This window comes from Eutrema salsugineum, unplaced genomic scaffold (genome assembly GCF_000478725.1).
Source record: "Eutrema salsugineum unplaced genomic scaffold, Eutsalg1_0 scaffold_25, whole genome shotgun sequence".
NCBI lineage: Eukaryota > Viridiplantae > Streptophyta > Magnoliopsida > Brassicales > Brassicaceae > Eutrema > Eutrema salsugineum.
Genome location: NW_006256789.1, coordinates 532,482 through 556,904, shown reverse-complemented (window position 1 = coordinate 556,904; position 24,423 = coordinate 532,482). Strand labels below are relative to the sequence as shown.

The 24,423-nt window shown below is 37.3% G+C and overlaps 2 protein-coding genes across 4 annotated transcripts; one reads left to right on the top strand and one right to left on the bottom strand.

The window, feature by feature from the left end:
* The first annotated feature begins 467 nt into the window (after positions 1 to 467).
* LOC112085995 lies at positions 468 to 2,714 on the top strand. The gene is made up of 2 exons (XM_024154812.1): positions 468 to 2,044; positions 2,183 to 2,714. The coding sequence occupies exons 1-2, from the start codon at positions 468 to 470 to the stop codon at positions 2,712 to 2,714; spliced, it is 2,109 nt and encodes a 702-aa protein (XP_024010580.1).
* Positions 2,715 to 5,280: 2,566 nt separating this feature from the next.
* Positions 5,281 to 22,754, bottom strand: LOC18015333 (protein ILITYHIA). 3 transcript variants are annotated; one of them, XM_006397327.2, is made up of 60 exons: positions 22,501 to 22,754; positions 21,462 to 21,838; positions 21,236 to 21,367; positions 20,727 to 21,108; positions 20,401 to 20,547; positions 20,060 to 20,244; positions 19,852 to 19,978; positions 19,674 to 19,747; positions 19,466 to 19,542; positions 19,349 to 19,385; positions 19,105 to 19,271; positions 18,774 to 18,960; positions 18,598 to 18,675; positions 18,377 to 18,496; positions 18,230 to 18,289; positions 17,941 to 18,030; positions 17,745 to 17,835; positions 17,497 to 17,666; positions 16,988 to 17,281; positions 16,792 to 16,908; positions 16,580 to 16,681; positions 16,358 to 16,507; positions 15,978 to 16,142; positions 15,729 to 15,905; positions 15,454 to 15,576; positions 15,276 to 15,356; positions 15,076 to 15,195; positions 14,724 to 14,896; positions 14,303 to 14,380; positions 14,064 to 14,211; positions 13,589 to 13,711; positions 13,417 to 13,473; positions 13,229 to 13,339; positions 12,954 to 13,145; positions 12,705 to 12,878; positions 12,170 to 12,280; positions 12,018 to 12,087; positions 11,861 to 11,939; positions 11,456 to 11,558; positions 10,998 to 11,168; positions 10,791 to 10,913; positions 10,600 to 10,713; positions 10,154 to 10,260; positions 10,004 to 10,055; positions 9,817 to 9,923; positions 9,671 to 9,730; positions 9,465 to 9,579; positions 9,265 to 9,375; positions 9,049 to 9,186; positions 8,855 to 8,977; positions 8,657 to 8,728; positions 8,290 to 8,402; positions 7,896 to 8,054; positions 7,319 to 7,415; positions 7,048 to 7,230; positions 6,616 to 6,810; positions 6,365 to 6,544; positions 6,143 to 6,278; positions 5,885 to 5,963; positions 5,281 to 5,618 (listed from the first exon to the last, which is right to left on the bottom strand). In XM_006397327.2, exons 1-60 carry the CDS (start codon positions 22,613 to 22,615, stop codon positions 5,576 to 5,578), a joined length of 7,842 nt encoding a protein of 2,613 aa, XP_006397390.1. In that variant the 5' UTR covers positions 22,616 to 22,754; the 3' UTR covers positions 5,281 to 5,575. The 3 variants fall into 3 exon arrangements, with proteins under 3 accessions (XP_006397390.1, XP_006397389.1, XP_024010581.1); XM_006397326.2 differs by having other exon boundaries at positions 15,076 to 15,192; XM_024154813.1 differs by having other exon boundaries at positions 17,941 to 18,021.
* Between the last annotated feature and the right edge of the window lie 1,669 nt (positions 22,755 to 24,423).

Sequence of the window (24,423 nt, the reverse complement as noted above, 5' to 3'; positions counted from 1 at the left end):
GTAGAAGTCATTTTCTATAGGTCTTTATATCTTCTACCGATTGATAGATTATAACTTCTACCGATTGATAGATTATAACTTCTACTAGATAGACTATATTCTACATGTTAGTAGAATACATCTTCTACCTGTTAGACAGGTTCTACGTTATTGTAGAATGCATCTTCTACCTAATAGACATCATTCTACATTAACGTTGAATGCATCTTCTACCAGTTAGACTGCATTCTACATTAATGTAGAATACATCTTCTACCAAAATCTGAGAAAATCTAGGGAAATTAGTTAACTTCTAGATCTTAAATATTTCGAAAATCTGTTTTTTTTTTAATTTGCAACGTTTTTTTTTTTAGAATAATGCTGTAACGACGTTTTTTTTCCCTTTTTTGGCTGTCATCGTTCTCTTCTTCTTCTTTCACATTGATTAAGCAGATTTTTCCTAAAATTACATATTGTCTGCTTCAAACATGCTACATATCTATGTGACTTGTGGTTCACGGAAATCAGGGACAGATAAGAAGTGGGTTTTTGTGGCTGATGGAGAAAAACGAGCTAGGTTAGTTGCTGTTGAATCAAATACGACTCTCGCAGAGTTAGAAACAATGGTTCTAGAAGACTATGGAGTAGTCGATCACAAAGCTGAGTTTAGTTATCTACCGAGTGATTTGATTGATACTGTAGGCTCTCCACCAGTGAGTATCGCTAATGATCGTCAGCTCAAAAATTTTGTTGGGTACTCTAGGAATAAAACCTCGGTAAATCTGTGTGTGACATTCACTGCGTACGCTGAACATCCTGAGATTCCGATTAACATCGAATTGATGATGAAAGCCTCTGATTCAAGCTGTATTAAAAACGACCAGGTTGTGAAGTCAGACGATGATGATATTAGAGGCATTGGCCATAAAGTTGAGGAAGAGTTTGATGAACCCGTTATGGTTGAGAAAAAAGTTGATGGTGAGCAAAACGTTCGGCTTAACTTGCTTGATGTCGTAAAGAAAGATCAAATTTTTAGAAGCAAAACAGAGTTGAAGGCTTTTTTGGAAATTTCTGCGATGAAGTATAATTTTGACTACAACGTACTGGAATCAACCAAACATGTGTGGTGTATCCGCTGCAAAGAGAAGTCATGCAACTGGCGTATTCGTGCACAGTGTCTTGAAGGGTCAGAGTATTTCAGAATCAACAAGTATGTCGCTCAACATACATGCGCTCCTTCTAATAAAGACGTAGTCGGTAGGACAGCTTCAGCAAAAACTATTGGTAATCTGATTAAGAATAAGTTTGAGGGTGCTAATGCAGGACCTAGCCCTAGAGAAATAATTCATTTTATTCGTACAGAGCATGGATGTGACATCTCTTATGACCATGCTTGGGAAGCACGTGAGTATGCGATTAGTATTGTTCGAGGCATTCCCGGGAAAAGCTATGCCAAAATTCCTAAATATTTGCACATGCTGAAAGAAGCGAATCCAGGAATCCATACGCAGTATGAAACTGACATTACTGGACGTTTCAAGTTTCTGTTCCTCTCTTTCGGTCAATCAGTACGAGGTTTTTACAAAGCTATTCGCAGAGTGATTGTTGTGGATGGGACATTTTTGAAAAATAAATATAAAAGAGTTTTGCTCGTTGCTACAGCATTAGATGGCAACTCGAACTTATATCCGATCGCATTTGGGGTTGTCGATTCAGAGAACGACCTGTCTTGGGAGTGGTTTATGAGGCAACTAAAAGTTGTCATTGCGGATAAGGTGCGTTTGGCTTTTGTGTCAGATAGAAATGTTTCTGTAATTAAAGCACTTGAGAAAGTGTACCCACAATCTAGCCATGGTATCTGGATCCACCACTTGCTGAATAATGTGATAACATTTTTCAAGACACAGGGTTTGACTGGTTTGATTGCGAAGGCTTCTAAAGAGTACAGAGTTTCTGCTTTTGATACCAAGTTTGCTGCCATTTGTTCTATTAGTCCAGCTGTTGGAAAGTATCTTCAGGACGCTGGTGTTGAGAAATGGGCACGATGCAAATTCCCCGGATTTAGGTATGATGTTAGAACCACTAACCCAGCTGAGTCGATAAATAATAAATTGCTAACTCCTAGAGAGTACCCAGTTATTCCTCTACTCGACAGCATCAGAGAAATGTTAACCAATTGGTTTTTTTAGCGTAAAAAACTTAGCTCAAAGCATCAGGCTCCTCTAACAGTTGAGGTTGAGACGAAGATCGAGAGAAGGATTGATAAGGGTAAACCATTCATTGTTTACCCAGTTAGCCAGGATCGATTTTTGGTCAAAGGTGACAAATATGACTGTCTTGTTGATTTGGACAGAAGAACTTGTTCATGTGGCAAGTACGACTTGCTTAAAATTCCGTGTCGGCATGCAATTAAAGCAGCGTTTTCTGTGAACCAGCAGATACACATTCTCACCGATCATTATTACACTACTGAGGCATGGAGAACAGCTTATGAGGAATGCATTAATCCAATTGCAGGTCCAGAGGATGATTGGTGTGTCCCTGATCATGTTGAACATGCCAAAGTTGTAGAACCGGAATCACGACGAGCAGCAGGACGCAGGAAAAAACGACGATATGAAAGTGTGGAAGACAAGATACGAGCGTCCCAAGGATCACAACGGTCTAAGAAGCACAAGTGCAGTCGCTGTGGTATCGAAGGACATAAGAGAGGGACATGTGACATGCCAATATAGGCTCTTCTCTATCTCTTTTTTTATTGTTATTCGTTTTGCTTATTCGGTTTTCTTATTTATTTTCACTTTATGAAAGACAAATTCTGTACTGATTTTCAATTTTAAGTGCCAAACTGGAGGTAGTTTAGAGATGCTTTGTACGATATGTGATGAATTTCAGGGTTAACAAGTCGTATGGGATTTCAGAGATTTTTTAAGAAAAAAAAAATAAACACATTAAAAGATATTGGAAGGAAACAATTTTCGATTTATTACAATAGCTCTACTGGTTACCCCTATGCTCATTCGTTCTCTCAGACCTGGGTTTGATACCCCCTGGACGGAGTTCCAGTTTTTTTTTAAATAAAAACGACTTTACATAGTTAAATAATATTGCAAGGAAACAATTCTTGATTTATTACAATAGCTCTACTGGTTCCCCCTATGCTCATTCGTTCTCTCATACCTGGATTCGGTACCCGTTGGACGGAGTTCCATTTTTTTAAAATAAAAACGATTTTACATAGTTATAACATATTGCTTGAATACAATTTTTGATTTATTACAATAGCTCTACTGGTTCCCCCTGTGTTCACTCCTACTCTCAGACCCGGGTTCGATACCCCCTGGACGTAGTTCCAGTTTTTTTTAAATAAAAACGACTTCACATAGTGAAAACATATTGCTTGTATACAATTATTGATTTCTTATTGGTTCCCCTTGTGCTCATTCCTTCTCTTAGACCCTGGTTCAATTACCCCTAGACGTAGTTTCAGTTTTTTTTTTTTTCTTTCTAACCCAAAAAATGCAGGGTTCCTAAACCCCAAAAAAACGACTTTTTTATTTTTAAATTTCTAATTTAAAAAGTTCCTGTAGAATATTTTTTCTTTTACGAGAAAACCTTGTGTTCCAAGATACTTAGTTTCTATGTTAGACAAAGTAATTCCACGTTTGCTTCTCAACAACTTACTCCAGAACCCGCCATCATCAACCCAATCACTGAAATCACAAGTCTTATCGTCTTCCGTGTTCAGTCCAGTAATCGCATGAAATTCTTGCAGAGAAAATTGAAGAGGTCTCCCCGCAAACACGAACCATAGCTCGTGTTTCTTGTCGGTGATGAGCTCCTTATACAGAAAGCTATGGATTAGTCGCCCTGAATATCCCATGTCGTTCTCGATAATCGACAAAACAGGTCCAAAGACAGGGTCTAGCAGAACTTTTTTGTATTCGTCTGAAAGTGCTTTCTTAACGGGGTCCATTGTGTTAAGAATGCATCGATTGTTGATCTTGTCAATATCATTCACAAAACCAGGCTCGAAAAGCAGTTTCGGAAGTTCCTCGTCCATACCTACGAATAAAAACAAAAAAATACATGGCAAAAAATTTGGCTTCAACTTCATCACGACAAATAACTAAAAAAATACTTGATCTCTGATTTTGACCCACGCACATATAAACGAATTCAACTTAGAAGGAAAAAAAAAACAACACACGAAGGTAATTGCACATGTCTAAACCAGCAGTATCCAATAGTGAATCTAGAAAGCAGGTTCGGTTTAAAAACTTAACTAAAATCAAGCAAAATAAGTTAACTAAAACAAAAATAATGAACAAAACGTAAAATGGGAATTACGAACTACACAAAATGGCATAGACACTGTAGGGAGGAAATGATACCAATAAAACATACATAATTAAAGGCCACCGAAAATGATGAGCTAAAATCTTCGTACTAGTTAAAAAAAAAACCAAGAAAATGGCTGCTTCTCAGATACCAGGGAAACTACTAGCTAAGAAAGTGCATGTGAAAATTATAGAGAGAAATAGTTCAAAAATATAAGGATCATATGAAAAAGCTTCTTACCAATTCTTGCTGAAGTTTGTTATTCAGTTGAACACCAGAGTTCTTTTCCTCGGTGAGCCTTGTGATGAGAGCTCTGGCCTGAAATCACACAAGCGACTTCAAAATTCAGATGTAACAAAATGACCAATCTGGTCACCTAACTTCCATGATAAGTTATTCCAATCAGTATAGCCAGTAGGTCAGTTGCAGCTTAGACCAATTCATAAACTAATTAGTAAAGAGCTTAAACAAAAGCAGATAAAACCGTTTAATAAAGAGCCTAATAAGTTCTAGAAATTCCCGTAGGCTGACAGCTGTTACAAGGAAGAAGAAGAAGAAATATGTTTTACTTACAGTTTGCAGGTGACTTGGAGGAGATGGAGACTTGAAGGTGAAGAAGATGGATTATTTTTCCTTTTTTTATTCTTAAAATATTTTTAAAAATAAATTAATTTATTAATACGAAATTAAAGGGTATAATTGGATTAAATTTAAATTAAACATTAAAAAAGACAGATATTTTAAAAAAAAACAAATTGTAATTAAATTTGCATTATAAAACTAATTCTCCCATAAAATAATAGGGTTTCTAATTTCGATTTTAGACTTTTAGTATTGTTACACTTCTTTTGTGACTTTCATCTTTCCCCTTTCTATGTGCATTCTTCAACTCACCACCTACAATTTCTAGTATTTTGTTTTGGTGTTTTCTAAGATTTAATTATTAAAGATTTTTTCAAATAATAATGTTCCTGAAGATTTTTATTTAAATATATCATTGTTTTAAAATATTATCAAACATGCTAACGTCGCATAAAATGTACCCTTTATGATATACAATACAATTGAACAAACCATTGGCCATTTCAAACAGAAGGATAAGGATTTGACAAAATCCAAAATCAGGTAATAATTTGTGTCAACCTCTTCGTATCTATATTCTCATGGCAAGGAAAAAAGATAAAAAGTATTATCCGCCACTCACGGGATAATCTCCTTCTGAGGAAAGCCAATGAGCGTGCCCACAAGTTTCCGCCTACCCACTTCCATTATCATCTTCGCTATCGTCGCTGTCATCACTGCAAATGTAACAAATTGTACTTAAGTGAATCCACGCAAACTGTACCCATAGAAAGAAATGTTCAGTCATCATAAAGATTCAGGCATTTGTCCCCAGGTGTTAAACCTTTCCCCTACTTTCTAGGTTCATCATTCTAAATAAAATAAGGAAAAGCAATATCCTGGATCGTTTTATGTTACAGATGCAGGATTAAAAAGAACTCTGGATCTCTAGAGTGGAAATTTTATTGCAAATTGATTTCCGTTACTAAGGAAAATTATGTACCTTTGTTCAGGTAACTTGGATAACCGTCGGGCATCCAATCCTGTAATATATTTTTGAGCTGCTTGAACATTTTCAGTGCCTGAAGAGACCGATAAAAGCAAATTAGTAAAATATGTCGATGTTGCTGCAGTTTTCAGAAAGACGGCAAGAAACAGAAACATGCCATATGCAACCAAAATTTGCCAACATATTGGTCATAAATAGCTTAAAACTCAAAAATTGAGACGTTTCATGAGAGAAGTTATGCCAATTCAATACCCTTTTTGGTTAATTGGAACACGTGCAAAGCACATCTTTCTGCAGCAAGTCTCACTGGCGTGCTTCCATCCTTCAAACATTCAGCAAGAGGAGGACCAATAACACTCACATTGGCCATGGTTGCTGTCGGGTTATCCTATAAGAAAACGTCTTGATATTACTGTTGCTCCTGTCACTAACGAATAAATCAACTCGAAACGACTGCTGGAGTCTCCGACTTACTTTTGCAAAAGCTTTAAGTGAAGAGAGTGCTCTTCTTCTGACCTCACTCGAATCATCGTGCAAAGCAGAGACTATCGATGAAAGGATCTCGATCACCACTCTTGTGTTGGAAGGATCCGTTGCAAGTTGATGTAGCAAAAGCCTTCCCAAGGCCTTTGTCGAGGTTTCACGTAATGGAAACTATACAAAAGACAAATATCATAAGAAGGTTATACAGAAAACGGGGGAAACCTTATTTTCCACAAAGGTACCTTCTCATCCTTCAAAGAGCTCTTAAGAGAATTTAACATTGAGGAAAAGAGATTAGATGTCGTAATGGTTGAAGGATTGTGCTTCAGCAAAGATGCAATACAGAGAACTGAGCCATGCCTAGCACTCCACTTTGGTGAAGCAGATAAATCTCTGACTTCTTGAAGCAGAACACTGAGTTGCGCAGCTTCCAAATACTGCACAAATAGGAAAGAGAGAAGCTTAGGCTTCATCATCGACATGAGAAGTTTTCTCAATAGTTAAACAAACCCTGATTCTACTTCCATTAAAAATACATCAAAAACAAAGGTATGTTCGAGAACTACAAACTTGAGGCATAATGGCATCACATGAGAAGTGTTTTAAATTGGATTACGTCTGTGGTGTGAACCATAGAAACAAAAAAAGTTCCCAACACATGTAAGGAGCCCTACCTGTGATAAAACACCCAGCATGCTTGTGGAAGAAACTCGAACTTGGTCATCATCTTTGTACATTAGATCCTTTAGGAGATCAAAAATACGTATTCTAACAGCAGGCCCAATGCTCTTCCCAGCATGCTTTATTACACCCCTCATAGCAGATAGAATGGCCTCCCGTACCCCGGAATCCGCAGCCTAATATAACAAATTTTATAAACAGATAAGAACTAGATCGACAGATTAAGAATTTATGTATTTGTTGCTTAAAGAAGAAGCAAAGTACCTGGAAACTTGTCAACAAGTCACAAACTAATGGGTCAATCCTTGTGCTTAATGCACTAAGCTTTCCTAGGGCAAGCGCAGCACTTGAACGGATGGTCCTGCAGTGTGAAGGTGTTGGCTCAAAGTACACGATACATGGTAATGACAAATGGACCATAACTATTAGACGTACTTACAAAACAACTCTATTCTCTAGAAAACATATTACAAAGACGTATCTTTAATGTCACTTCAAATCAAAAGGCAATATGTGAAAAAAGGTAGATATGTAGGAGTGCTGACTAAAAAAATTTAGATAAAGCGTTGCACACGAATCTAGTCCAGCAATGCAGATGTATCTTTCTTCTAATTACAAACAGTGGGGTGCAGATGTATCTTTCTTCTAATTACAAACAGAGGAGATTTACTAGTAATACTACCGCAAAGTATCAGATCGCGATTAGAGCAACAACTGTCCAGCCTGGATGAATTTAATAATGTAGCTGTTTATTTTTTTAATCTTTTCCTTTCCCTTAAAATGTAAACTGTTGTCGACTTAGTCGCTACCTTTCACTCAGGTTGAGATATCCAGGACTAACCTTGTAGAGTCTTGTAGACACTTGACAAATGTTGTTTGAAGTTGAGGGAGAAATGGCTTAAGCGCCATCCCACCCCTTTGTATTAGGATGATTAAGGTAGCCAAGATAGCGCTTTTGACCTGCCATGGAAACCGATCTCCTATGATTCGAATAAGAGGCCTGCAATAACAAGAAACGGTATCTCAGCCCAACAGACAGTGATAACTTGTCAAATTTGATGGAACTACTCAGTCAAAGATCTTCTAACATCATTAGTGCTAGTTCTAGACTCGGATAGCACATATGCAACTTTAAACATCAACTTATCCAGATACAACTTTACTACCCAAGCAAAGTAATAAATACTACAAATGGACTAATGGCAGAGCAAGTATCGACTTCACACACTGCATACCCTGTTATTGGTATGACGAACTCCTTCAATGCTTGCTCGCTAGTAACTTCAATAAGCTCACCAAGACCAAGTGCAGCTTGCTCTCTTAATTCGGCTGATCCACTAATTAGACCCTGTAAATTATAGGAAAACTGTAATATGGGTAGATATGAGAACGAAGTATAAAACTGCTTGATTGCTATTGTACGTGCAACTAATAACGGGGAACAGTTTCTGCATTTTTAAACTGATTTTCATCTTGAATTGGTACGAAAAATGCAAAATGCGAGATAAGCTCAGGACACCCAGAAACCACAGCTTATACACAATTTAAAAGATCTGATATAAGGTGGCCTCAAGCACTAGAAAAGCAACGTATAAGGGATACCTGTAGAAATACTGGAAGTAAAGGCTTAAGGGCTTTAGGGAGGCATAAACCAGGAATAACAACATATCCTCCCTGCAATTCAAGTAATACATTATACTCTACAGATATTAGTTTACGAAAATATTGCATTATCCATAGTATGATCGCTAATTGCTCTCTTACATAAAAACATTCTTTGAATCATAGCACAAAGTATACCTTCCGCTTTCTGCGCTCTTTGTCCCTAGCTGTGGATACAGCATCACGCACAAGTTTTATATATGAAGGAAGTACTTCCTTTGGAACTGAACCAATAACCCTAGCCAAAGCTTCCCAGGAAACCTGTACAAAAGAGAGTAAGTTAAAAAAGATATGCTCACTTCAACTCTTTTCATTCTGGTCAAGTAGCCTACCGCAACAGTTGTTGAATCTGAATCACTGAGCATAACAATTAAGGTAGATATCATGTTTGGAGCTTCATCAATCAAGTAAAGCTTGCTACTCTTGAAGAAGTAACCAATCAGATAGGAAGAACTTCTTCTTATTGAAGCCTGAAAATAAACAATTTAGAAACCTAAGTTACTTAGATGAAAAAACAAAATACTTGATTAAGAAGGTAACAAACCAACCTGACTATCAGACACTCCTTTGAGAAGTTCTGATAATAGAGTCTCAACTCCTTCTTCATCAATGACAAGCACCACCCTTTCTGCTGCCTCTTGTGCCAATTCTTGGACACCCTGCGACAAGAAAGAGAATTCTTATCTCAGATAACAAATTAACAATAGCTTTCATACAAATTTAAGGGTGAAGACAATCTTATTATCACCTTGTTTTCATCTCCCATTGCAGAGAGCAAAGCAGGAAGAATGGTCCCAAGATGAGTGTTAAAACCAGCACCAGCAACTTCAGCTAAGGCTCCAATAGCATGCGCATTTAAGGCACTAGACAAAGTATTTTAAGACGTTATAGACAGCTAAAAGGAAAATTATCATGCTTTGCATATTTACAGAAGTAGAGAAAAGGAACACATACGAGAGAGGAAGATGGACAAGCTTGGGCAAGATATGTGGAAGAACAGCTGCTGTCCTAACACTGAAATTGCATAACTGAATTCAGAAAACAAGAAAACTTCGAGCTGGGAAGGGGATGAAGAGCACGAGAAAAAAGTAGAAGAAAACCTTATAATTTGTTTAAGCCCATCCAGGGCAGTAGTAGACATTTCATCATTCTCTAATGCTTCCAGAAGAGTTGGGATAATCTCATCCATTGCTTGCAATCCAGCGCTCTGCATTTCAAAAGTAGACGAAAGATAAATAGTGTGAACGGAAGAATTATCTGATAAGCAAAACAAGTCAGCAGTGGTACCTTATACAGAGTGCTGAATGCCAGTCCAGCAGATTCACGAACCTCAAGAGCACTGTAGAAGAAAGTTGCAGAAGTTCAGGATTTTAATTCATTCGTTTGCATGAAGAAACAGGCTGAATCAGAAGCTGATGCATTGAGAATGAAGCAAACCTATCACAAAGTGCTGTCCTAATAGTGGGAATGAGCTGATCCATGAAACTCAGCAACTGACTCCTCCCAGCACTAGCCATCACTTCATTCAGCCCAATGCATACTCCCTGTCAATCATGTATATTAGGAGATGAATAACATGTGCCTAAAAAGTCTGCATATGCTTAGCATCAGTTGGTCAATATGACACTTGAGCATCACATATGGAAATATAACCATAAATCAGGTCTCAAATTCATTGAACATGAATCATGCCGTGATACCTAGCCCATTTAAGAGACATCATATAAAGACATGTCACAGTAAATAGAACACAAAAATGGTGACAGCTCTACTCAGATAAAAATACTTCATGGTTAGCAAGGTCACAACAATAATTTTTACCAAAATAGATCCTGATAAAAACAAAATAAGCGGTGACACAAAGGATTCAACATGAAGCTTACTTGTCTTTTGTCAACATCCGGATCTTTCAGCCCTTTAGCTAATATTGGAATGATAAGAGGAAGCACCCTTTCACCAAGCTTCCTGACCAGCTCTCCAAGTGATCTTCCTGCTACCTACACAGTATAATAGACTTATAAAACTGCAGGCTAAAACTACAAGGAAAGAAACAAAAGGATAGTGGGATCCAAACCTGCCGCCTCTCAGAGGATGGTGATGCTAGAGAAGAGATTAAGGTACTCATCAAAATTGGCATTATTTCCTTCAACGTTTTTGGTGTATTTGCTACAATGGTTTTCCATACATGTAGTGCCGCCTGGAAGAGAAAATAATTTTGCTTTCATCTCCAAATTTCAGTACACCAGAACAAAACACTTAAATAGAGCATTAACAACATTACCTGACGAACAGACAAACTAACATCAGTCCGGACCATATATAATGCAGCAAGAACTTCATTGCGCTTGTCCATTCCTAAAATATCAATAATTGCACGACCTTGCGCTTCAGTACTTGCACCTTCATCATCACTTCCACCCTCCAGCAGAGCTTTACCAGATGTACCAGCAACCTAGTACAAAAGCTCCAAATGTTAAGGCAAGTTTAGACCTATTTTTACAATATCAAGATTTTCACGGTCATAGATCTAATTTTTGATACTGCTAAAGATAATAGTATTTATTTCAATTTCTTAGAGCATGTGTAGTTACCAATACACACTAAAAACCAAGCATTGCAACATCAGTAACAGGCTAGGAAGATGACAACATTGGTTCCCAAGTAAATATTGGGCTACAGGTTATGAGAGGTCGGATAAAAGAAAGAAGAAAAAAACACAACAGAAAAATTGCTGCAAACCTTGAACAATAGATCCCCAAGCAGTTCAACAGAACTTTGACGGATTCGCCAATTGTCATTAAAAATACCATCCTCCACAGCTGGAAGTAGAAGAGGCAAAGACCTGTAAACCAATGATGCTTCTTATAACGAGGAGGTCATAGATAATAAAAGAAGCTTCTACTATACATCAACAATCAATTAAAATGGGATTTATCAATTTAATCTATCACAAGCTACTGGAATTTATAAACAACAACTGATACAAGAGGAACAGTGGAGGTACTTAGTAACACCATTTAAGGAACTAATCAAATGAGTCGAAAATCTAATCAATCTACGGATCATGATAACTCAACATTAAATAATCTAGTTAATCATGCAAAAAAAGAAAAAAGGGGAAACAGATGCAGTGTAACTTCGCACGTTGTTGCATGGTGCTCCACCAGTACATGGCCAGCACCAAGGGCTGCATCACGAACAGATTCATTCTCATCGGCAAGACCTAAAGCATTAACGCACCATCAGTTCAGTCAATAGGTCAAAAGCTAGTTTAGAAGTTAAAAGTCTGCCAAGAAGTCACCATCCAGAATGGCCGGTAACACAAGCTGCAAGTAGTTCTGGAACTGAGCACCCAAGGATCTTGGTAAGAACTGCGATTAACAAGCAAACAAAAATCAGAAAAATCTAACAAGAGTGAAGTTTGAGGAATATCTGGAGTGTGATAGAGTTCACCTTGAAAAGTGTAAGGTATCCATCCCGGACCGATGCTTTTTGATGAGAACAATAACGAATGAGATCAGGAAGTACATTCTCAAAGTACTCTGTCCCAAGAGCTGCTAAAACCTGAAGGGAAACATACGGAGAAAGAATGCTAACAGATGCAGCTACAATTTGTTGAAAACAAATGTTAAGAACAAGCTTAGATCAATGATTTTGCATCTCGATGTAATTCCACATATGCCTTACAGCATATCAGTTTCAAATGTACATGATCAAAACATTACAAAAAGGTACCAAATAAATCCAAGACAAAAGCACTTATACAGAGACGTCTCATTTAATTTGATCTGGATGAAGCGAATCTATCTACTTAAACTTCAATAAAAATCCTAATACTCCTGCAATGATGTACTGGAAAATGTGAAGATAACAAGATTAAACCCATAGTTTTAAAGCTAGCGAATAGTTTAGTCAATTCCACGAAATCAAACCAGGTGCTTTGACTAAAAGAAACAAAGCCACCAAAAACACATCTTATCCAACATACCTCACTTAATCCCTGAGCAGCTCCAGACCTTTCAACATTGCTTGTATCAGATTTTAGAGTTTCAAACAACCATGGCACAAGATCTGGGAAATTTTCCTCTCCCATTCCTCGGATAAGTGACCCAACCGCCCTTGCTGCCACAGCACGTACCTCAGGAATTGGATCCACAAGAACCTGACAACTCCAGTGTTTAATTGAGTAAACATACACAAAACGCAACTCATGATTTTGGTAGAAATGGCAAATTACCTTTTTAACCTCAGGAAGCAGCAACCCTATGTAAGGAATCATATCCTTTGGCTCTGTCACCAAAGAACACATATTACCGACAATCTGAGAGGCTTTCTTTTTTGTTTCAGAACTCCTTTCTCTCAATCCTCTATGCACTATTGGTACCAATAGTGCAAGTGAAGGGGCATCAACAGAATTAACGAATGTTGTCTAGAATAAAGAAGAAAGAGTTAGAACAAAATCGCAAACGAAGAGAAAAATTATCAGAAGGCCAATGAATACGAAATCGTTACTTGAAGAAGGATGTCAAGAGAATGTCGTGTGTACTCATTGGGATCTGTTAAGGCCAATAGAAGAGTGGGGACAAGAGAGGATATCTCTGGGTTCTTGATGACACTTCCAACCTAAAATAACAGTGAGAGGAAACTCTAGTCAGCAAAGTCCACGAAATATGGAATTTGTTCAGCTATATCAGTCCAACCTGCTGAAGTGCCAACTGCCCAGCCGACTGAACTTTTGGATGAGTATCCGTCAAAACCTGTATCATCATATGTCATCTTGTCATGGAATCAGATAACATCAAAAACCAAGGTAGGAGAATTTCTACCAGGCTTACAGTTAAGACGCAACTGAAATCTACATGTAATACACACCTCTGTAAGTTTTGGCACAACCCTAGGAAGGCATTGAGACAGTTGCTGAGGATTACAAAATGCCATAGCTCCGAGGAGCTGTACACTACTTTGCTTTGTTCTCCATGCTTTATCTTCAAGGCCCTATCGAAAAGGACGAAATAAACAGACAAGTGTACGCCATGTAAGACCAAAGAATAAATGCAGCGAGGAATTGCAAGTGTAGTAACTGAAACTTATGTCTAAGGTGCAGCAGTCAAGCTGAATAGAACTAGAAGAAAAAGGAGTGATAATAAAAAAATGATCATTGAAGAATCAGTAAATTTTCCATCCATTCTACTCCAGCACAAAGCATATAAAAATGAAAAAGAAGATACAAGTATCACGTAGTTAACCCAATATAAAAAATGCTCATGAGAAGAGCACCAGGTGATGCACCAAACCTTAGTTATATAACACTTAACTTAAAAATCTGCAGAACAATATGAACTCTTACCTTGAGTAGAGAAGGAAGGACGAGTTTCACACCATATACGGATAGATGGGACATCATAGCTCGAGCAGCACATTCTGCTGCTTCACGAACTGCCCCGACTTGGTCAGAAAACGACACCAGAAGTAAGGGTAACATCTTGATCACATACCTAAACCAGAAGAAGAGATTATTACAAAGTTGAAACATTAGTTTTTGGCAGGTTGATCATCAGATAATTTTCCAAGCATTATTTCATTTACGGTTCAAATAATTTTCCAAGCTTCTCGCAGAGGCATTCAAATGCAAGCAGTGCTCCTTCGCGCCGTTTCGCAGAATTTCTGCAGCCAAAACACAAAGAACTTAGCGGAAGTAGAGAAAGGTTACATATCTCACTGCACGTGATACAAAAATATGGCACTATAAGAAATAAAAGCAGCATTTAGCTATAAATTGGTGGTCTCTAAAATGTATTAGTAAAGATAACAATAAGTTGTGCTATTTCATCAAGATGGACAATTTAACTCAATTTGCAGAATATGCCCCAGTACAACAATGAACAGCTACATGAACTCAGCAAAACAGAAAAAATCATTCAGCACAAATTCCTCATATTCAAACACAAACGTCAACAGCTTGAAATATCATCTAAAAATATGTATTGAAAAACGCAGATAGAAATACCTGTCAATAAGAGCTTCTTGCAAAGTGACTACAAGACCATATTTCTTCAAGCTAGTAATTCCAAACCCCATAACCACTCCTGCAAGACCAAAAGCTGCTCCTCTTCGCTCACCATATTTATCACTCTTCATTAACTTATCCAAGAGCCTCGAAAAAAGGGCAGGGGCATCCTCCTAACAGAAAATGAGAAACACGATAATAGACCTTACACCTCATCAAGCCAAAATGGTTTACTCCCTGGCAAAAGTCACACTAGGAAACATAGTTATAGCAAAATTTGTTTCGGAAAGATCTTAAATTTGTAGGTAACAAATTTGTTTTGGTAAGATCTCAAAATTTGTAGAAAACATACTTTCTTTGAGAGAACTAGTGGAGAAAGGCATGTTGAGACTGCACGCTGAACAGATTCTGAAGGTGTATTTAACACCTCCAACAGCTTTTCCACGACAGTATGGACTTTAGGATCATCCTGCTATCATTAGTAAATGTATAAGATAGAGAAGAAAATGATGTGCATTGTGACAAGATTTAAACTAATGATAGACTTATCACTTTTGCCAAGTGCTTTGCTAATGCTCCAGTGAATATAACAACACCCTCACGAACCAGGTCATATTCCTCTTCATCTGATGCCTGCGTGATATGAGATAAGATGAAGCTCAGAAGCAACTCGTAATAATGATGAAAGAAATAACGTATCCAGCAAATTGGTATTGCTTGTAAAACAAACCTCTTTATTTAAATAATTCTCAAAGATGGGGAACAACAATGAAACGTTTTCTTTGCCATGCTTATCAATAATCATAATACCAGCATTGATCATTCTCCCACGAACATCTGTGTTGGGATCAGCCTGCACTTGGGAAAAACACTCAGTTCATATAAGATATTTGGTAGGTTTCAAGGTGATAACACTACAAACCCCAATTCCTTTTGCAACATGACAAAGAGTGGGAGAGGTCTCTCATATGAGAGGCATTCATCTGACAGGGTGAGAAGAAATACCAGAGCCCGAGATATCAAAAAAGTCATAACAGCAGGAAGGTCCTTTGTTGTCAACACATCGGCAGCAGATTGCAGTGCCAAGGCAATTCCTTGCCTGCCTATCCAACCAGCATCAAAGACATCCTCACCAGACATAGCATCACGGATGTACAGGGAAAATAAAGTTGAAAGAGATAGCTGCAAAACTAACAAATCTTTAAAAACCATTCGTATTATCACTAGAGGTAAAGATCCAAGAAATGCAGTCACCTGGATTGATGTCGGACTTTCATGCAAAGCAGCAGCCAATGCTTCTGCTGCAGCTAATCGGACATTGAGATTTATGTGAGAAAGTGCTTTGAAGATTCCTGAATAATCGGTCCCTAAATCATAACCATAACGGGCCCATATATCATCTGCTGTCTCAGCCACTGACTGCAAGCATTAACATTATAAAATCAGATTGTGCAACAACGAAAACGATAAGAGGATAAGAAATTTGTTAGCTCCAGCCAAGAGCATCAATTTAATAGTTATGACACAGCAAACATTTATATAACCAGCATTTATGTACACTACAACAACAACCAAAAACTAGTAACAACCAACAGCAAACATAACAAGATACTATATCAATTATGAAGGTTAACCTTTTCAGGATCATGTACAGCTATCCAAATGTTTGTTGCTATATCAACATTCTGAGGAAGGGAGTATTTGGAGACAGCTGGAATGCACTTGACTGCGTTTAAGCAAGCCATTCTGACATGAACATCTTTCGAATATACTCCATAGAGCGCCTGTAAAATAAAATGAAATATTACTCTCTAGAACGGGAAATTTTCCACGTAATACTTGGGAAAATGTCATACATTTGCGACATCATCTGCTTGCAATCCAAGACACAATTCATTCAATGCAGGTCCGACTGAAGCTTGATATGCAGGAACAACACCTAGGACATGATAAAGAACCTGAAAAAATATAGTTCAGAAGCTAGTTACATTTAAAAAGTAAATCTGGTTACACCAAAATACAACAAAAGCTATAACAGTGAAAACAGTAAGGGTTCAAGTCACCAAACTGATATCATCCGGAGTCTTGGAAGTGGCAGCATTGGATCTAGATGCATGAACAGAATACGAAGCACATCATCATGAAGTTTTGTCCGCTTTGATGACAGTAAAATTCGCTCAAGTATCTGACAAGAATAGTTCATTGCTCATTCAGTGAGGTAATACAAGTTTAAATAATGTCAGCATAAATGGTAAGAAACAAACCGGGAAGATGAACGTGAAAGTATCTACAGGAAGTGGTCCTGATTTACAAGATATGGATAACCCATTTACAATCCTCTCAAAAAGACCCTCATATGTTTTCCCAGCCTTGTCAACCGATGGACGAAAATCAGATGAAGTATCAACTTCATCAATCGCAATCAAACGCAGAGCAGTTGCAATTTCTAAAGCCCAATTACACAGTGGCTGAACTGTACACCTTGCCAGCTTCACCACGTTCTCAAAGGCTGGAGCACCTACAATAGGTGATCGCAGCAAAGGATCCAGAAACCTAGCCTGGTAAAGAGATACGGCAATTGTAAGAGCTTGATCTTAGAATTCTAGGAGCCTGATATGCCAAAGAGAGTAACATGCGTGGACATAAACAAAAGGAGAAGCAGCGACAGTTGCAGAAGAATGAGAAGTAATTGCTTCCAAAATTTGTTTCTTCACTCTGTAGCATATAGATGGGTACAACTCTTACGGAACTATGCACCAAAGCTTGTTCATACCAAAGAGGGTAACTGGCTGTGACAAAACACAGGATTAGCAAGACCCATCTCCCCAAGCGCATGAAGCACCAGCGAAAGATTTTGTTGTATCCTGTGAACCTTTTCCCGCGTTAAGGCCTCCTCTTTGAGCATTACTTCCCGTGCCTCTTCCTTTGGCGTTTTTCCTTTGTCTGTAATTATTATTTCGGTGAAGAATATATATATGTTGGTAGCATGATACCAGATAGAATGCTTTGATAGATGTGTACCAGCTTTCTTCGTCAACTTTGTAGTGTCCCTTCTGCCTAAATTTGCAGCATCTCTGCTAGCCAATCCTTGCTTTAGAGAATGATTAGAAGTCTACAACAAGTAACAAGAAGGAGATGTTATTAGATCCAATATTCTAAAAGTGGAACCATGTATCAAGTATAAAACAGAAAACATAGAGTAAACCCATGTAAGTACCGGCTCTTGCTTTGTGTACTTGGCACCAATCGTCTCAGCAACATAAATACCTTGCTCACTTGAAAGCATCCCCTCAGGGGTCTGGAAGATCTGAATAAAACATTAAAAAAAGAAAAGTACCAAATACCAAAACTTGCAACTGAAAAGTAGACTACACCCATTGCATTCTGTATGAAATGAAATGTTACAGTTAGATTTTAGAAATCCGCAAGTGTCTACAGAGAGAGGAAAGAAATGCTAAGTCCAACTGTACTATAGAAAGACATACAGCAAAAGTGAGAAGATTTACCTTAATGTCAGTCACCGAAAGCATATCATGAGAGAGTCGATCTGGAAGTTCTTGCAGATGCTAGAAAATTAAAACATAAAGCATCAGCAAATCAAAGCAAACGGTATAACTTTTGATTAGAAAATAAATTTGCTAAAAATGCAATACCATCTTAAACACTGTAAATGTATCCTCTGGTGCAAGAGACATCAGTGTGGACAAGGAATATACTGCTGCTTGCTGCTCAGGAAGTTTTGGACTCATTAAAGCCATTGGTCCAAGCAGACTCTGAAACAGTCATTGAAATCAATAGCTGATTACTAGTACCAAGCACCAAACGAAAACCATCAGTTTTGCTGACGTAGAAGTCACTGACAGTCGTCAATTACCTTGCAAACACGTACTCCATTGGTAGACAGAAAAGTAGCAACATCAAAACCACAAGTTTTGAGACACTTTTGCAATCTCTGGTATATCAAAAGGTAGAAATTACTATTTAAAAGTGAAAATAAAGAAAACATGAGTAAGTAGAATTAACCATGCGAATAACTAATGTCAAGATTACCTTCCAAACAGCGTCTCTTTTTCCAGTACCAACTATGCTTGGATGATGCGAGCAAAATATGGCACGATCAATCCATGCGCTTGGAGGTCCAGCAACTGCTGCCGATGAAATGACAATCAAAGCCTTCACTAATACCTCTACAGAAGGGATGAGAGGAGCTTGATGATCCACGGAATTATCTGCGTCACTACAGAGGTGCCAAGTTAGTTCCTATAATGAATAAGTCGCTATAGAATTTTGGTCTAAAAGTTTCAAAATGTGAAATGAGTTATCATATTGAAAGCCAGGAATCAGAGAATAATAGTGGATAACATCACAGGCAGCAGTCTACCTAGTTTTCGAAGAAACGATCTTGTCCCCAGTTACGGAAAGGAATTTCACGAACTCCTCTAAAAGGGTAGTGGCAAGCTGTGACGTTGCATGAAAGATTTTGGTAACTGAATTGTAGGCTGATTTACGGACATTCCAGCTTGGATGGCAGAGTAGAAAGAGAAGCAACTGTATAAAAAATAGATGACAGATTAAGTCCAGAACAGGAAAAAACGGGTCAGCAAACATGAACTCGCTTAGGTTACCTGTGATACTGGTTTCATTGAAAATGCTTCCAAAGCCCTGAGAAAACGCAGATAATTAAGACTTCTACAACCTATCAAACAACTCAACGAATCTCCATCATTAAGCAGGATATTTACCTGGAGGAGTGTTCCACGAGGAGCACCTCAAGAAGGTCGACACATACTACGCAATCATCACTTGATAGTTTTGAGGCCTTTCAGTTGTGACATGCATAGATATGAAAGCAAACGAAGAAAAAACAGCAAAGCAAAAACTGAGTACTCGACCATGGCAAGAGCAGGTCATATAAACAACTACCAATGATATCTATAGAAAAAAAATTACCAAATTGATTTGCACGAGTGAAGGCTCATTTTGAGAAATTAAAGTCCATAATTTCTCCTTTACCATTGCATCCTCTAGAGTAGACAAAGAAGATAAACACGATTAAAGAGAAAGTAGCGCACGACTTTCAGATTCTACTAAAAGGGAGGAATGTGACACGTGATTTCCTGAGTTGAACCTGCTTTGATGTCACATGCAGCAATCTTGGAAACGATCAGCAAAGCATATATCCCATCCAGACGTTGTACTGCCTTTGTAAATCCCGTCTTTACAAGTTGCATTAAAGGGGATAGCAAGTCTGATATCTGTAATATATATTCAGTACCGTACTTAGTTAATGAGAGGATTGAGATTCGAAAAGCCGAACAAGATGCTTGCAAGGAGACCTGTGAAATGGTATCAGGATTTCTGCATATGATTCGTACACAACGGAGATGCCCCCTCCTAAGAGCTTCTTTCTCCTTAAGACCGGCAGCAATGAAAGACATTAAGTTAGGTTGGATAGCATCAGAAGATCGTGATGCCCAAGAAGCTACGGCTGACAAAATTGAAAGTTTTACGTCCTCATTTCCTATACATAAAACAGAAATCAGTTAGCAGGCGACAATAAGTTCAAGAGTTGGAAGATGAAGGCCAAGGATGATGACTGAATCAAAAAACAAATAACCAAATCTGGAAAAATACAGAAACGAGCACAGCGGGATATGAACAACAATTACTATTCTACCTTCATCCTTGTAGTAGACTATGAGAAAGCTGCACACTGTCTTCGACAAACAACCAATATACTTTCCTTCCGGAGCAATTGCCAATTCTTGCACTGCATTCAGCATTCCAATTCTTTGATGTGGCGATTGAAGTCTTCCTTCCGAACCTTTAGACAAAAGCCCGCATTCATCAGATAATATCATTTAGGATAATAACATAACCACCACCCTGCCTATTCGCTTCTATAAATAGAGACAAAATCGGGCACACTGATATATCTAAATGAGGATTCATTGAGTACGAGTGATATTAGTAATAATATGAATAAACAGTATAAAGGCCAACCTCCAATGACGGCTTTAACTGACGCAAACATTGCTTCTATAGTATCAGGATTACTTGATTTTTCAGTTAAGGACCTAACCATTGACAAAGCCCCAAGACGCCTGTCTTCATCCATATGCCGAGCTTGTGGTAATATGACTGGCAGCAGTTCCAGGGCATACTTACTTAAATCAATGTTTACATTTGCTAATAGAAATCCAACTGATTCCAGGACGATTTCTGGGTTGCGTTTCAACATTTTAACTGCTGCTGGAAGGATGACAGTTTGGAATTCTTCACGTGATAAGCGCGAAAGAAGAGGTTGAAAACATTTGCTAAGATTTTGTTTCAGCTTTTCTCTGGAATTCAGGACATCTTTAACATAGATATCAACAAATATGGCCTGCGAATGAGAAACAAACAGATTAATGATTATTTTATAATAGACTTGAGAAGGAAAAAAACATTTGCTAAACAAGTCTTGTGTAAGAGGCAAAGCAAAATGGAAAAGTAAACTTTCGTTCTCTTACCTTTGTCTGTTCAAATAGAGCAGGAGACGAACAAGAGAACTCAAGCAGTAGTCCTAATAGGTCAGGGGTATCCTTATATGGAATTCGTGAATTTTTAACTTCGTCCATATATGAATTGTAGATAGCTTCTGACTACAAACAACAACCAAAAATTCCCAATAGGTACAGTTCAGACAACTGACTGTTTAATCAAATTTGGCAAAATGTACAGCGAACAAAGCCAGACCTGAGAGAACAAATGGAACATATATCTTTTACAAGCCCTCCGCATGCGGAAAGAGCCCTCCATAACTATATGAAGTAATGAAGCCTGTGTTGATGCTACTCTAACAAATGCATTCTTCGAAACAGTTGCAAATTGACTTTTGCCCAGAAGAAGACATGACCAAGTTAGCAGTCTGTAACAGACGGTATCAAAACAAAATTTCAACTCCTTTTCCATAACTTGTACAAGTATGGCCGCAAAAACTTTCATAAAAGTAACATTTTCCAGGCCCTTTACAATCAAATCGTCTACTGCTTTCCGTGAGCCACGGTCATCATATATAGCCAATGTTTGGAATATTATATCAACGAGAACAGGCGCAATATCAGACGTCATATCTGCAAATATGTAATTCAGATCACCTGAAATTAGAACGCTGTACAGGGTAAAATTCCAAAAAAAAAAAACAGCTAAATCAGAAGAAAAATTGATAGTTAAGTGTAGACCAATATTAATTTAGTTAATTAGTATACAAATAACTACAGCTACAATCTAGATGGTTAAGGGCCCGAGCATGAGAAATCTAACCAGATTAGAATCAGGATCAAGATCTTTGCTGAATTTAATATATCACTCCTATCATAACATGTTTGCTCTAATTAGTTTGTCATGTGCAGTAATCAGAAAATATGATATGTACAATCGCATGAAACGATCCATCTGAAAACATTTTCTAAGAACAAATCCAGTTCAAAGAACTAACTATTCCTTTCAGCTACAAGTTTCTAGGGAACAAAAAAATAAACTCTGCCAAAAGACAAATATTAGCCTAAGATGATTAAACAAAGGGCAATAATCCAACTTCAATGCCATGATATGAATGTAGCTCAATGAAAACAAAAAACTTGTTCTTCACAGGTAAAAGGCACTCTTGAGGCCGAGTTTGTCCTAGTGTATATTCACAACAATCAGATTATAAAACAAGATCAATTTGCTATTCAATGATCAAAAGACGAAACCAGTGTTTGTCCCCTCGGAATGATAAGACGTAAATGCTCACCGGAATTCTGGAGAATTTCCGGGATCCCATGGCGGAAGATCCGGAGTCTGTCTAAAGTGGAGCTTGTAGAGACTGAGGCAGAAATGGAGAGAAGAGACTTCAGCGGAGAAGCCATTTCTTTCCACGGAAAAGAGCGCAGAGGTTGACCCAAGCCAGGTTGCTAGGTTAGAGAATCGTAAGGCGAAAACGGTAAACGAATGTAAAAGGCTTCTCCTTCTCTGTGGCTAACTAGGGTTTAGACGGATGCTACTAAGCCGCTGGGTTTGAGAAGAAGATGAGAAGTGAATGAGTTTTTTTTGGGCTTCGATTTAAGTTTCGTTACTTACTTATTCGGGCTTTTAAGTCCATGGATTGACTTACTGATCAAAATAATACTCATCTAGTGTGTGTAACTGTGGGTCTGTTTTTTTAGGGGACGTTAGCGGAAACCACAGAGTAAAAAGCTATAATTATAAGTTAGTTGTGGTTTAAGTCTGTAGAAAATCTTATATAAAAGTTGCTCAATTTTTTCCATATGAGTGATACATCAGCATTTGAGAATTGATATGGAAATGACATGTGTCATTTTAAAGAAAATTAATTAATAAATTTTAAATGTTAAACCATTCAAAGAAAATGAAAAGTTTTTTAATTGATTTTAAATAATATTTATGTAAATATTAAACAAGAATTTATGTTATAATTAATTAAAAATTGATGTTTTTAATAATTTTTTAAATTTTAATGATATTATATTTTTTAATTAATTGAATTAATAAAATATTAATAAATGATGATCATATTTTTTTTTAAAAAGAAATTACAAAAATATATAAAATTTAAAATAGTTGAACAAAAAATCTATTTAAAATTACAGTTTTAAAAAAGAAAATTAATTAATAAATTTTAATTTTAAATTTGAAATTACTCAAAAAAAATATCTATTAATTGATTTTTAAATAACATTTATGTAAATATTAAACAAGTATGTTATAATTAATTAAATATATTGATAGATAATTAAACAATAATTTATGTAAATATTAACTCTTGATTTTCAATGATATTGTATTTCAAATTGATTGATTTATAATAATATACTAACACATAACAAATAATGTTTATATTTTTTAAGAAAATACAAAATATATAAATTTGAAATAGTTGAAGAAATTCATAAAGACAATCGCAACCACTACTCCGATCAACGCTGGATTTTTACCTGCATCGCCCGTAATAGTCATAGAAGTAGCGGCAGTGTCACCTTTTTCCTTTTCTACTGTTTCGTTGCCGTCATTTACGGTTTAATTTTTCCCGCATGCCGCTGATGCAGCATGAGGGAAAAGAACATACCCTGTGTAAGTCTTATTTTTGACACTAAATATTAATCGGTATGATATCGCAGAATTATAATATATTAAAAAGAAACAGAATCAAATAGCCCTAGAAACTTAAGACTCTATGGAATAGCCTTCATTTGGAAAGGAGACACATTTAGCCTTTATTAAAGTGAGATTGATTGGATTCGCGATTTCAAATCACTAGAGATTTCATTTGACCAAATTCCGGCGAAGATGATACAATTTCGATTTCATCTCACCCGATCACGATTCCAAATTCCGGCGAAGAGGATACAATTCCTCTAATTATCCTGGAGCTAGAGATCGAAGAGATTGTCGCGAGAGAACCTGGTTTGTTTCGACGAACTCATTCTTCTGAAGCAAAGGAATCGATTTCACACTAGAAATAATCGTAGATTCTGGTGAGAAATGAATGAATCGATTTCAGCTCACCGGCGATTGAGAGATTTCTTATCCGCATATCATCGTCGATACATATCATCATCGATTCACAACTCTCATCATATCTGATTCACATCTCAGGTTGCTTTGGGTTCATATCTTTCGTCGGTTCACTTAGAGCAATTCATCTGTCATTATAGCT

Bases quoted from the DNA above. Each gene is read 5' to 3' on its own strand.
- LOC112085995 (XM_024154812.1), top strand. From the start codon at position 468: ATGCTACATATCTATGTGACTTGTGGTTCACGGAAATCAGGGACAGAT. The intron at 2,045-2,182 runs GTATGATGTTAG...TAAAAAACTTAG, and splicing joins TGCAAATTCCCCGGATTTAG to CTCAAAGCATCAGGCTCCTC.
- LOC18015333 (XM_006397327.2), bottom strand. From the start codon at position 22,615: ATGGCTTCTCCGCTGAAGTCTCTTCTCTCCATTTCTGCCTCAGTCTCT. The intron at 13,474-13,588 runs GTGTGTATTACA...ATGATGATACAG, and splicing joins TTGTGCCAAAACTTACAGAG to GTTTTGACGGATACTCATCC. The intron at 8,978-9,048 runs GTAGGCTACTTG...TCTTTTGTACAG, and splicing joins CAGATTCAACAACTGTTGCG to GTTTCCTGGGAAGCTTTGGC.